Source organism: Dendrobates tinctorius, unplaced genomic scaffold (genome assembly GCF_039654945.1).
Source record: "Dendrobates tinctorius isolate UK_male_01 unplaced genomic scaffold, ASM3965494v1 ptg000064l, whole genome shotgun sequence".
Lineage (NCBI taxonomy): Eukaryota > Metazoa > Chordata > Amphibia > Anura > Dendrobatidae > Dendrobates > Dendrobates tinctorius.
In genome coordinates, this window is record NW_027361732.1 from 46,992,092 (window position 1) to 47,005,637 (window position 13,546).

General features: G+C 45.6%; 1 protein-coding gene across 2 annotated transcripts in view; it reads right to left on the bottom strand.

The window, feature by feature from the left end:
• Positions 1 to 1,139: 1,139 nt before the first annotated feature.
• Positions 1,140 to 13,546, bottom strand: part of TBC1D4 (TBC1 domain family member 4) — a 235,228-nt gene continuing 222,821 nt past the window's right edge. For both annotated transcript variants that reach the window (XM_073580387.1, XM_073580386.1), the window contains one exon: positions 1,140 to 3,216. In XM_073580387.1, coding sequence (XP_073436488.1) covers positions 2,983 to 3,216 — 234 coding nt within the window. In that variant the 3' untranslated portion in view covers positions 1,140 to 2,982. The remainder of the gene's footprint in view (positions 3,217 to 13,546) is intronic.

The window sequence follows — 13,546 nt, forward strand, 5'->3', positions numbered from 1 at the left end:
AAGGTTGTCAAGTCCCCTTCTCGTGCCAAACAGCTATTATGGCGGTATAGATGTGTGTTTGTGTATTTGATAAGGTACTTTATGTTGCACAGTAACGTTCCTGCCTTCTCAAAATGAACATTTATTCTGCAGTGTCGCAGAGGCCACTGATATAGGACTAGTCCACTGAGGAATCTTGTCCAGGCTAGTCGTGCCTCTGACCCTCTAATTAACGATTACCCTAGCCGTGATTTACAACCTCTATACAATCTGCATTATGGTATGACTGATGGAAATCTCATACATGCATGCGAGTGCTGGCAGTCCTACAATAATGGTGATTGTATGGAGGCTGTCAATCATTATCATTGTATGGAGGTGTGATTATAGGAACTAATGCAGGACTAGTCCAGGGAAGCTTCACCAGAGTGGTCCTGCCTCAGTGTACACACGTGGTGCAGCAGAAAATAAGTTCATATGTACAATAGGTTATGTTAGCGTGTAACATAAAACATTGTATTAGAATAAATAAATCCACATCCATACTGCTATACCACATCTATACTGCTATATTAGGAATTTTTGACAGTCATGGAAGCTGACAAATTTACTTTTAGAAAGGACAAATCTGTAATAAAAATCACATCCTTGTGCATGTACAGTATTGTGTGCAGTGCCGTCACATTACCTACTGGACAACAAACATAATATTCTCTGACAATCCAAGATGCCAAAAATATTGATTTACAAGTCAAAACCCGAATAGCTCACTCATTTCATGGATTGCTTTTAAGTAAAATGTCTACTTTTTATCCATTTGAGTAGATACAATATACGGTATATTGTTGATTAATTTAATATCATATTATAGAGATCACAACTATTTTTTTTGTTATAGAGTCACCACTACAGGGTGCACAGAAAATGACTAAGTACATATTTGTATGAGTAGTATTGAAATCAATGGGGGCTGTATAACTTTGCATGAAGTACACTGATGAGCAAAAGGGTAACAGTGTTTTGAACTTTTGACTTTCAGGCTCCAAATCTCCCCATCCACTACTGCTTGATCGTGCAGCTACCATCATTTTATAGACAATCATCTTGGCTATCTCATACATAAATTTGACTTGCAACTATTCAGCATATAATTAGTTATGCAGATTCTTGTCATGTCACTGCATTGTTACTGTTTAGCTCCTGTTGATGGAAAAATCTTTTTCTTCCTGTATACTATAAAATACAACCTGTTCTCACATTCCCTAATAGCTCAGTGTGTAATTAGGCTGATTCCCAGGTGAAAGGTCACTGGTTCAAATCGAGGAGCAGCCATGAAGACGATTTCCCAAGAAAAGAGAAACGGCATCATTCAGCTCAACGATGGCAGTCTTTTGGCCAAGAAAATTGCCAAACTGCATCATGTGAGTGCCATGACAGTTGGAAGAATACAAAATTAATTCTGTCCATCCATTCTAAAGCCAAGAAGTGGACGTCCGGGCAAAATATCACAGTCAACAAATCGGCTCATCACAAGGTCTATCAGTTTTGGAGTGACAAACACGGCAGTAGGTGTTGCTCGTATGCTTCGTAAGTTGACCAGGATCGATGGTGGTCTTAATCCTACGTTATATGTGCCTATTCTACAAGATAAGTTACTGTGTACATTCGAGTACTGTGGGTATGAAAAGTATCATATAGTGTTCTAGTAGGAACACGACCCAAAGCATACATCAAGATTGGAGAAGAAATGGTTCAATGACAATGAAGTAGAGGTGCTGTATTGGCCTCCGCCGTCCCCAGACCTCAACCCAAGTGAATACTTGTGGGCAAAGTTGAAAAAGCTGTATACCTACACAACTGAGTCAACCAGTAAGTAGCAACTTTGGGAATGTGAGACCTGGGATCAGATTTCAGTCGAGACATGCTTGAATCTGATCAAGAGCATGCCCAGATGGATTCAGGCAGTGTTGAAAACTAAAAGGTGGATTTAGAAAACACTAACAAAATAAAAAAAAAAAAAATTAGATTTATAGGAGCAAAACAGTAACAATGCAGAGACATGACAAGAATCTGCATAACTAATGATATGCTAAGTAACTGCAAGTCAAATTTATCTATAAGCTAGCCAAGATGATTGTCTATAAAATGATGGTGGTCTCACATTCGAAGCTGTAGTGGATGGTGAGATATGGAGCCTGAAAGTCAAAAGCTCAAAACATTGTTACCCTTTTCATTGTCAGGGTACATGCCTATATCTATTAAGTTGTGGCATAATTCAGAATTTTGGGCCTACTGCAGTAACAGAATATGGTGTACAAAGTGCTCCAGAAAGATAGAAATAAAACAAAAATCGACAGTTACCATTATGTCTACTCATTCCTAGGAAGCTCTGCTCTGCTACAGAGCTAACCCCATGTGCACGTCCATCGTAGAGGTGCGACCGCGGGCCATCATAGCACATCATGTAGTGATCGCGTCATAAAAACTGTACACAAATGTAACAAATGTCACTACACTGAAAGACAGGCACAAAAATAAACAAAAGTTCTAATACACTTCACTTCGGAAGTGTAAAATATGATACTCTTTGGGAAACATTCATTTTCAAGTATTACAATCTTGATTTCTGCACAGACGCTGCCGACAAGTGATATCACGTGGCTTCTGGCTGATTGGTGATTTCCAGTAATAGCTTGTAAATGAAAAGCAAATCAAAAACGTTCCCTTTTTTCAAATTCTGTCTATAATGATGAGGCTTTTGCATACGGGAATCAAGGAGGCTTTATCTTTTCTGTATCTTAGATGGCGTTAGCTTTTCCTTCCTTATAACGGTGTCTACAGGCTCCTCCAGTTAACGTGGATCTGCGCCTAGAAAACGCCTCTCTACACGCCGAGTCCATGAAGCATGCACGGTGGTGTGCGGACCTCCTCCAGAGCATGCATCATTTTTGGTTTTGAGAAAACAAGGTTCGCTGTATGCCGGAGCAGCCCCAGATTTGTCTTTTATTGTTTACTTCCTGCCTTTGTTTTGTTGTTTGGGCTACAGCTAACATCCTTTAGCATAAGTTCACAGTCACTCAGTACATGAGCCGGCACAAATTTCCCCATTTGCTCCACCATCTTTTGATAAGCTGATTTTTCTTGTTCCAAAGATCGGATGACATTTCTTGTTTTGTTTTCTCTGGATACAATTTTTTCAATATTGGCTTCCAGACTCTGAATCTTGGTGTGTGCTACCTATTATTCACAGGAAGAATGGCATTAGTAAAGCAATGCAATGCATTGTATGCGAGCAAACGTTAATTATATAAAGACAGGAAAAATTAGAAAATACATCAAATGCTTTTTAAAAATTTGTTCAAGGCACAAAATGTGGTTTAACGTGAAACTTCCAGTATGTTTTAGACCCCCAAATCACAGCCAACCTACTGTCCAGGATGGTAATAGGTTAATAGTGATGTCCTCCTACATTCCATCCAATGTGTGCACTAAATGAATATGACCTGCAAGGATCGGTGGTGGTGGAGCTGTTCTTCAGTTATCTCACACGCCAGGCACATAATACAGGGTCGCTCTGGCGACATCATGTACACAGTGAAGCGAGGTGTACTGGTGTTCCTCTGCAAACTTCATATACAATGTCATGTAAAAGTTTGGGCACCCCTGGTCAAAATTACTGAGAAGCTGGAGAAATACCAGGGCCTCAAAGGAGAACTGGAGAAGATGTGGAAGGTGAAGGCAACCCTTAAGTTGGAAAAATGGCTACAACAGATCCCAGGAGCAACATCTGAGCTCTCTGTCCAGAAAAGCGCAATGCTGGGAACAACCAAGATCCTGCGCAGAACCCTCAAACTCCCAGACCTCTGGTAGAGGACCCGAGAATGAGGAAGGACAAAAAAAGAGCACCCCCATTAGGGGGGTGAGGAGGAAGTTTTTTTCTTCACTACTAATCCAAACCACAACTAATGTAATATTTTATTCTGCTCATAGGTCTAGTAAGTGGGCAAATTATCTCAAGGAAAAATACAGTAACCATGACCATAAGGATGTTATATATAGTGGTGCAGTGACCGCTAGGGGGCCCTGTGTGGGCATCCCAGGACATGCATACAGGCATGTCCATTGTTGTAATGGAGAAAGGATGAACGGCAGGATGGTAAATGACCGATATATATCACAAGGTGGGTGGCCTTGTGATGGTAGCTGGAACCGGTATTAATCAGCAGATATTCTGCTGGGGGTTTGTTACTCTGTATTAGGGAAAGCTTCCAGGTGGCTTGGTGAGATGGGTGGGACCAGTCACCTACAAACCCACCCAGGGACGTGTGTCTGAACGCCCATAGCAAAACCTGTATATGTGTGTGTATGGCTGGGTGTCTGAAAAGGACCTGCAATGAGGTCTTAGCCATGTGATCCATACCTCACCTGTGGGTGTGGATACAGACGATATAATATGACCAGGGTAGGTCACATGAGAGAGTGCATGAATTTGATTGGGCCATATGGAAGGTCCCGGAAGGCTAGGTGCTGGAAGGTGTGCTGCCTCCCTGAAGAGCACATGCTGAGGCCGCGGACTTGGTGAGGCCTGTGTGTATTGGCCTGTGTGTGTTGGACATTCCCCAGGAGGGAAGGGACGTCCTGAATGAGAAGCAACTAAGAGGTAACCCCGGACAGGGGGAAATAACTGTGAGGCTATAGAGCCTGATTGCTGGACAAAGCACAGACTGTGTGACCACAGGGCTAAGAGAGCGGAGCTCTACATTGAACATTCATTTGGTCTGATGTAAGACTGTTACCCTTGCTACATGCTTCTATGGTTTATGCTGTGTAACAATAAACCGTATGGACTGATTTATGTGAAAAACCCCGTGCCGGGCCCTATTAATCGGCTGCCAAGTGAGTGTCACAAACATGAACAATAGGCGCTACCTTACAACATTATACATTATATATATTATTTTTTTTATTTTATATTTTACATTTTAAATATTACAAAAAGGAAAATGGGCTGATGCAAAAAACTTGGGAACCCTGCATGGTTGGTGCCCAGTAGCAGCCTCTTTTGCAAGTATCACAGCTTGAAAAATACTTTTAGTAGCCAGACAAGAGTCATTCAGTTCTTGTTTATGGGTTTTCACCCATTCTAACTTGGAAAATTCCTCCAGTTCTGTGAGGTCAAGCCACAGATTTTCAATGATGTTCAGATCAGGGGACTGTGAGGGCTATTGTAAAAGCTTCAGCTTGCACTTTTAGAGGTAGTCTATTGTGGATTTTTACGTGTTTATTAGGATCACTATCCATTACTAGTTTGGATATAAAGTTCAGGTTAGGTACCAGAAATGAAACTTTCACGGGTCCGCTCATCCATATATATGATATGAACAGGATTAAAGACACCCTTCCCTAATACTTGGCAACAATAGCCTCCAACGGCCTTCCTGCACACGTCTGCTGGTTGTTTCTTCCCTCTTCCACTGCAATTCTTTCAGGCTCTTGAATGTTTGCAGGTCCCTTTTCACATTAGCAGATATCAGCTTTATCCAAATATTTTCAATTGAACTCAGATAAAGCCTCATTCCTGTCCAGTTTCAAACTGTACATTAAATAGCCTTAAAGGGAATCTGTCAGCAGATTTTTATGTAATCTGAGAGATGCATGATGTAAGGGCAGAGATCCTGATTCCAGCAAAGTGTCACTTACTGGACTGCTTGGTGCAGTTTTGATTGAATCCCTGTTTTCTCTGTTGTAGATGTATCAGTGGTCATAATGATCAGCTGTGTATGATCCCACCCACACCCCATATTGGCAGCTTTCTATGTATACTGTCAGCTGGCAGTCAGTGGTGGGAGTGTGGCCACACAGATTAGCCTGACTGGCAAGCAGGAGAGACCTACTCAGTCAGTGATAATCTCCTGCTGATAAACAGATTGTTTTGGAACTATAGTAAGCTGCTGAACAAGTGATTCATTTTTGGAATTAGGCTCTGCATTATGCTGCTGTCAGACTAAATAGTAAAAACTTGCTGATAGATTCTATTCAGATTCGTCATGACGCTCTTTAACCCCTTAACGACCTCCGATATGCCTTTTAAAGGCGGCAATTAAAGGGAATCTGTCACTCATTTTTTGAGATATCATGTAAAGATATAATTGAAGTGTGTGTTACCTAAGTATTCTAGTCGTACTTTTGATCCCCCCTGTCCCCGCACCTTTGATGCATGAATACCTTTTTTATCACTCTTCCGATTTGTGGAAATCGCTGCGGTCCAGTCCGATGGGCGTGGCTTATTCTCTTCCTCCCCCCCCCACCTTGGCTTGCTGGACGCAATTTCATCTGTGAATATCACAGATGTCGTTGTTTATTCGCGCCTGCACAAGGATAAGGCCGTTTGCGCTTGCGCAGTATGCTTTGCCCAACTGTGGGCAAAGAATATAATCACTACTGCGCATGCGCCGGTATTTTTCCCTGCGTCAATGACACGGAAGTCTTCATATGCATATGAAGGGTCCTTATTCCTTATTATATGGGTACTTATTCCTCAGCGCTGATTTTTAACGGAGCTGATAAATAAGGCTATAGTGTCCACCAGAGTTGAAATTTCTCCAGGGTCTCGGTTACTGGGGGTATCTAAGACTCCAGAAAACATGACTCTGGTCGGTTTTTACCGACCCCAGTGTTGTGATCGCCGGCAACAATGGAACGAGATCTGCTGGCCGGCACGTGGCAACAATTGGAAAATTTTTCCTATTGATTCATTTTGATCACTGTGATAGGGTATATCACAGTGATCAAACTAAAAATAGCAAATCAATCCATCCCTCTTCACCCCCTTAGTTAGGTAAAAATAATAAAATAAAATAAATGCATTTATTTCTATTTTTACATTAGGGTTAGGGTTGGGCTAAAGTTAGGGTTGGGGCTAGGGTTCGGGCTAAAGTTAGGATTGGGGCTAAAGTTAGGATTGAGGCTAAAATTAGTGTTGGGGCTAAAATTAGGATTGGACTAAAATTAGGATTGGACTACAGGTTTTGCTTGGGCTAAAATTAGGGTTGGGCTTAAGTTAGGGTAGGGCTAGTGTTAGGGTTGTGGTTATGGTTTTTATTACGGTTAGGGTTGAGATTAGGGGTGTGTTAGGATTAGGTTTGTGGTTAGGGTTATGGTTAGGGTTGTGGTTAAGGTTATGTTGGGGTTAGGGTTGGAGTTAGAATTGGGGGGGTTCCACTGTTTAGGTAAATCAGGGGGTCTCCAAACGTGACATGGCGCCACCATTGATTCCAGCCAATTTTGCATTCAAAAAGTCAAACGGTGTTCCCTCCCTTCTGAGCCCTGCCATGTGCCCAAATAGTGGTTTTCCCCCACATACGGGGTATTGGTGTACTCAGGAGAAATTGCACAACAAATTTTGTGGTTCATTTTCTCTTGATGCCCTTGTGAAAATAAAAAAAAATTGGTTCCAAAGTAAATTTTGTGTGAAAAAAGTAAAATGCTCATTTTTTACTTTCACATTGCTTTAGTTCTTGTGAAGCACCTGAAGGGTTAATAAACTTCTTGAACATAATTTTGCGCACCTTGAGTGGTGCATGTTTTAGAATTGTCACTTCTGGGTATTTTCTATTATACTGACCCCCCCAAACTCACTTCAAATGTGAGGTGGTCCCTAAAAAAATGGTTTTGTAAATTTTGTTGGAAAGATGAGAACTCGCTGGTCAACTTTTAACCCTTATAACATCCTAACCCCCAAAAAAAAGTTTCCAAGATTGTGCTGATGTAAAGTTGACGTGTGGGAAATGTTATTTATTAACTATTTTTTGTGACACCACTCTCTGATTACGGGTACAAAGATGAAAAGTTTGAAAATAGCAAAATTTTCAACATTTTTGCAAAATTTCCATTTTTTTCATAAATAAACGCAAGTTATATCGAATAAATTTTACCACTAACGTGAAGTACAGTATGTCACGAAAAAACAATCTCAGAATCAGTGGGATACGTTGGAGTTCTAGAGCTATAACTTCATAAAGTGAGAGTGGTCAGAATTGTAAAAATTGGCCTGGTCATTAAGTACCAAATTGTCTCTGTCACTAAAGGGTTAAGCAGTGGCGTTCTCCTTGGCCTTTGTTTAGGGCTTTTTTTTTTTCCAAATATAGTATAGTAGGTGGTTCCTTTGCCTGGGGGGGGGGGGGAGCCTATGAAAGTTGATTCAATATATGGCAATTTCTTCTTTCCATCAAGTCCTGGAAGATTCATGATTGATGGAAGATTCATGACTATTCTAAATGTTATCAGAAAGTTTGTTATTTATTGGACTGTTGAAGCCGGGATTCCATGGTTGTTGGAAATAATCTTATACTCATTAGACTGCTTGTGCTTGGTGATAATAACATTTCTGGTCTGTTCAGTTGCTTTGTCTTTGGCATTGTGAAGAAGGAACAGGCAATAAAAATTACCTATTTGGACAACAAAACTGCCATAAGTCAACTAATTAAAGTCATGTAAGCAGTGACGTTGCGGGGACGGGTAATATTCTAATTACCCACTGATTTTGTCCTGTGTTCAAAGTGAACAAAAGGTGTTTATCGTGGCCTGGCATTGTTTTCAAAGTTAAATCTTTATTTTCTTCCAAGTTTTATTTTTTAATTTTGTTTCTCTATATCAAACATCAGTTTCACTAAACACTTTATTTTGGCAGAGATTTTACTTGTGGCCAATATTGTGGACCACAACTGTATTATAGTTGTAGGACACGACTATGAAATAATAGCAATGAGGTAAGTATAGTACATTGCAAAGTATCATTTATTTATTGTGTATATGTTCACTGGATTGTTTGAAAATACCTCAATATTCCAGAAACCCCTTCAGGCCATGTGCACATGCTGCGGATTGGTCTGCGGATTTTGCAAAATCCGCAGGTTTACCTGCGGATTAGCCTGCGGTTTAGCCCTGCGGTTTAACACCTCTACCATGGAGGAGATGGGAAACCGCTGCGGAATCCGCACAAAGAATTGACATGCTGCGGATTTGAACCCACAGCAAATCCGCGCAGAAAAATCTGCAGCATGTGCACTGCGTTTTTTGTTTTTCATAGATTATAATGGTACTGTACAACGCAGCAGGAACTGCTGCGGATCCGCAGGGCCAAATCCGCAGTGGATCCACAGCAGAATCCGCAGCGTGTGCACATACCCTCAATCTACCACAATGTGTGACCATTTAAAGTCACAGTGCTCACTGGAGCATTGCAGACATTTCGATTTCTTTGCAGACCCAGCAATGATTGTGTACATACACTATATCTAGTAGTAGTACATCTCCCCACTCACTCGGGATGGAGCTGCTATACCATACATGCTGAAGTTCCAAAATCAGCAGGAGCAAAAAATATTGAAAGAAACAAAAAACCTACATTTCTCGTTCGCCTTATTGGGGGACACAGAGACCTTGAGTGTATGCTGCTGCCACTAGGAGGCTGACACTATGCACAAAAAAAGATAGCTCCTCCTCCGCAGTGTACACCCCACCGACCGGCAGAGAATTCCTCAGTTTAGCTTAGTGTCAGTAGGAGGTGGACACAGGTCTTTTATTAGACCCATATCTACCTCGTCGTGCGTCGTTCCTTTTCAGGTTCTACGGAGGGATACAGAGTGAAAAGTCACATCTGTACTCCCACATGGAGTCTGCAAGTACGGCGTGTACTGCCACACCGTATCCTTGCAGTTGTCCGCGGCAGGACCAGCCAGACGGACGCCGACACCAAGACGTGCCAGCGACTCCAGGGGTCCTTGTCGCCAGTCTCCCTCCCACTCGCCTACCAGAGCCTGTCGGTTGGATGAGACGCAAGACTTCTTCAGACAGGTAACGGATCGTGGATAGGTGAGTATGAGGCCCCGGCTTCATATTTATTTACCTGCTGCCCATTCCCGACGGTCACCTCTTCAATGGTCACAGGGGTAGGCGCTGCGGTCGCTCGCAGTCGCCACAAGGCTATAGGCAGCTCAATGTTGCTCGGCATCCCCCCCCTTCCCTCCCCCCTTTCTGGGTACAGGGAGCACAGGGTTTTTTCCCATTGGGAGCGACTTGCGACTGCGGCGTCCCACTTTTTCGGACCTCCGCGCCGACCCCCTGCTGACAGGCGGCCGCCGCAACTAATTTAGGCCCCGGCTTCAGTTCGGGCCTACCGCTGCGTCGTGGCCACGCCCCCCGCCCCTTTCTTCTAAGCGGGCTTCTCTCCCGCTCTTCCCAGGCCCTCCCACCGCCTGTCCTTCACCTGCCCAGCCTGCTATTGGCTAGAGGGCGGTGAATTTTAACCCTGCGAGGTGCTCCGCCCTCCCTCCTCTCCTAAGGCGCGCTTTTTCTCAGGACGGCGCCATTTTCCCAGCCTGTTAGCCGGGCACCAGCTCCTCACTGGACAGCATCTTTTCCAGCTGGTTTTTTCAGGAGGTCTGTCGGCCGGATTTCGCTCTGACCTGCATCCACTGACAGGTCGCAGAGCATCGCTTCTGGGGACACCGGACCGTGAGTAGCTCTGCACTGCAGACTGACCCTTCTCCGCCCTCTGTCCCCCAACCTTCCGGCATTACCTCAGCTTTTCACTATGTCTAAGTCTGATCGTACCCGCTCTACCGCCCCCCCCTGCACTTTAGTCAAGTACTTTGCATGTTCTTCGTGCAATCGCAAACTTCCCTCAGGCCAGTCCACTCCCCTCTGCCTGGATTGTAGCAATCCAATTCAGCCTGACGCCGTCCAGGAGCCATCTGCGGCCCCAGGTGAGAGTGAGCCCCCCATGCCTGGCTGGGCCTCCTCGCTATCTCAATCAGTGGCAGACCTCACCAGGGTGTCTCAGTCCCTGGTGGCCGTTCTTGATAAGTTGCCCCTGGACTCTTCAGCAGGGCCAAGCAGGTCCCAAATTGTTCCATCTGAATCAGCCAGCGGTAGTCGCAAAAGACCCAGGCAAGATTCCCAGCCGGAATCCTCTCCTAGTCCCATCTCACCGCATAGCCCTTCTCACCAGTCTCCCTCTCGGGCCTCCTCTCCCGAGTCAGGGGAAGCGCTTTCGGACAGGTCATCTGAGGGGATTTTAGAGCTGGATTAAGACCAGGATGCAAGCATGAAGGTCACAGTGCAGGACCTCATTGCTGCGATCCATCATACCTTCGATATTGCTGACTCCCCTGCGAAATCCTCAGATCAGGAGGTTTCGTTCAGACGGGCAGAAACTCCCTCCAGGGTTTTTCCTTTCCATTCCCAGTTTGGGAAAATTTTTACCAAAGAAAGAGAGGATCCGACCAGACGCTTTCAAAGAGGAAAACGTCTCGGCATACTCTACCCATTTGCTAAGGAGCTCACGGACAACTGGTCGGCCTCTCCCTCGGTCGATCCGCCCGTGTCCAGGCTATCCAATAACACGGTTCTCCTGCTTTCAGGCGTGGCGTCCCTAAAGGATTCTAATGACAGGATTATAGAATCCCTGGCGAAGTCTGCCTTTGAAGCGGCTTCAGCGGCGGTGTGTCCAATCTTTGCTTCATCCTGGACAGCAAAGACCATAGCCACGTGGGCAGACGACCTTCGGCAGGGCATCTTAGATAAGGCGCAACCGGAGCATTTGGCCAATCTCGCCAATCAGATCTCCCATGCTGGGGACTATCTTCTCTCCGCTTCCTTGGATGCTGCATCCTGTGCAGTTCAGGCGTCAAGCAACGTTATTGCAATTCGACGTACACTTTGGCTAAAGGCATGGCAAGCGGACTTGTCTTCTAAAAAGTCCCTCACTAACCTGCTTTTTCAGGGGGTGCGCCTCTTTGGGTCCCAATTGGACCAGATTATTAAGGACGCCACCGGAGGCACGAGTTCACTCCTCCCTCAGTCCAAGCCTCGCAGACCCCCACTAAGGCGTCAGTTTCGACCCTTTCGGACTTTCCGCCGTTTCAATACGGCGGACAACTCCTCCAGCCAACAGAGACCGCAGGCTCGCCAGGAGAGAAGGAAAGTTTCCTTCAGACCCACTCCTTCCTGGCGACCCCACTCCTCCCAGGGCAGACCGTCCAGATCTAGATCTGGACGGTCTACTTCAGCATGACTATCATCGGGCACGCGAAGGGCCTTTCCAATTGGGAGGTCGACTTCTTTCCTTCAGGGACGTTTGGCTGGCCGCCGTGGAGGACGCCTGGGTCAGGGAGGTCGTATCCTCAGGATACAAGATAGTTTGTCTCTCTCCCACGGGATCGTTTCTTCGAATCCCGGCCTCCAAAGGATCCAGCCTTGATCCCGGGGTTCTCTACAGCTATCGCCGCTCTCCTCAGTTCCGGGGTGATTGTGCCCGTTCCCGAATCGGAGCGCTTCACGGGGTTCTACTCGAACCTGTTTGCAGTGCCGAAAAAAGACGGCGCAGTTCGACCCATCTTGGATCTCAAGCTGCTCAACAAGAGGGTCCACCTTCGCCACTTCCGCATGGAGTCGCTTCGCTCGGTCATCGCCTCCATGGAGGAGCAGGAATTCATGTGCTCAATAGACATCCAAGATGCCTATTTACATGTTCCAATTTTCTCCGGACATCAGAAGTTCCTGCGCTTTGCGATTCGACAGCACCACTACCAGTTTGTCGCACTGCCCTTCGATCTTGCCACCGCTCCCAGAGTCTTCACGAAGATCATGGCTGCGTTGATGGCTTTGTTGAGAGTCAGAGGCCTCGTTCTTTTCCCGTACCTAGACGATATTCTGATCAAGTCTCCCTCATTCCAACAGGCTCACCAAAGTTTGTCAATCGTCCTGGACACTCTTTCCAATTTCGGGTGGATCGTCAACAGGAAAAAGTCCTGTCTGATTCCTACCCAACGCCTGGTCTTTCTAGGTCTTCTGTTCGACACTCGTCGGTCAAGGGTCTTTCTCCCACAAGAAAAGATTCTCTCTCTGCAGCAGGAAGTATGATCGCTGCAGACCTCGCGATTCCCATCCCTCCGTACAGCCATGAGGGTCCTGGGAAAGATGGTCACGGCGATAGAGGCAGTTCCCTTTGCCCAATTTCACGCCAGGCCTCTCCAGCAGGCCATTCTGTCGAAATGGAACAGGTCGCCTCGGTCCCTGGATCGCCCTGTCCATCTTTCTTACCGGATCAAGCGGTCTCTCAACTGGTGGTTGTCGTCACCTCTCATTCTATCGGGTCATTCCTTCCTTCCCATTCACTTTCAGATAGTAACCACAGATGCCAGTCTCCTCGGTTGGGGTGCTGTGTTCCGCAACCACACTGTTCAGGGTCGATGGTCGGATCGGGAATCCGCTACCGATCAACGTTCTGGAGATTCGAGCGATCCATCTTGCTCTGGTCCACTGGGAAAGGCTCCTCAAGGGACTGCCGGTACGGATTCAGACAGACAACGCCACAGCGGTGGCATATGTCAACCGCCAAGGGGGAACACGGAGTGTTTCAGCCCTGGCGGAGGTGTCCAAGATTCTTCGTTGGGCGGAGATTTCGGTCCCGACAATTTCCGCGGTTCACATTCCCGGCGTAGACAACTGGGCCGACGATTTTCTCAGCCGCGAGGGTCTCGCGGCGGGAGAATGGTCCCTACAT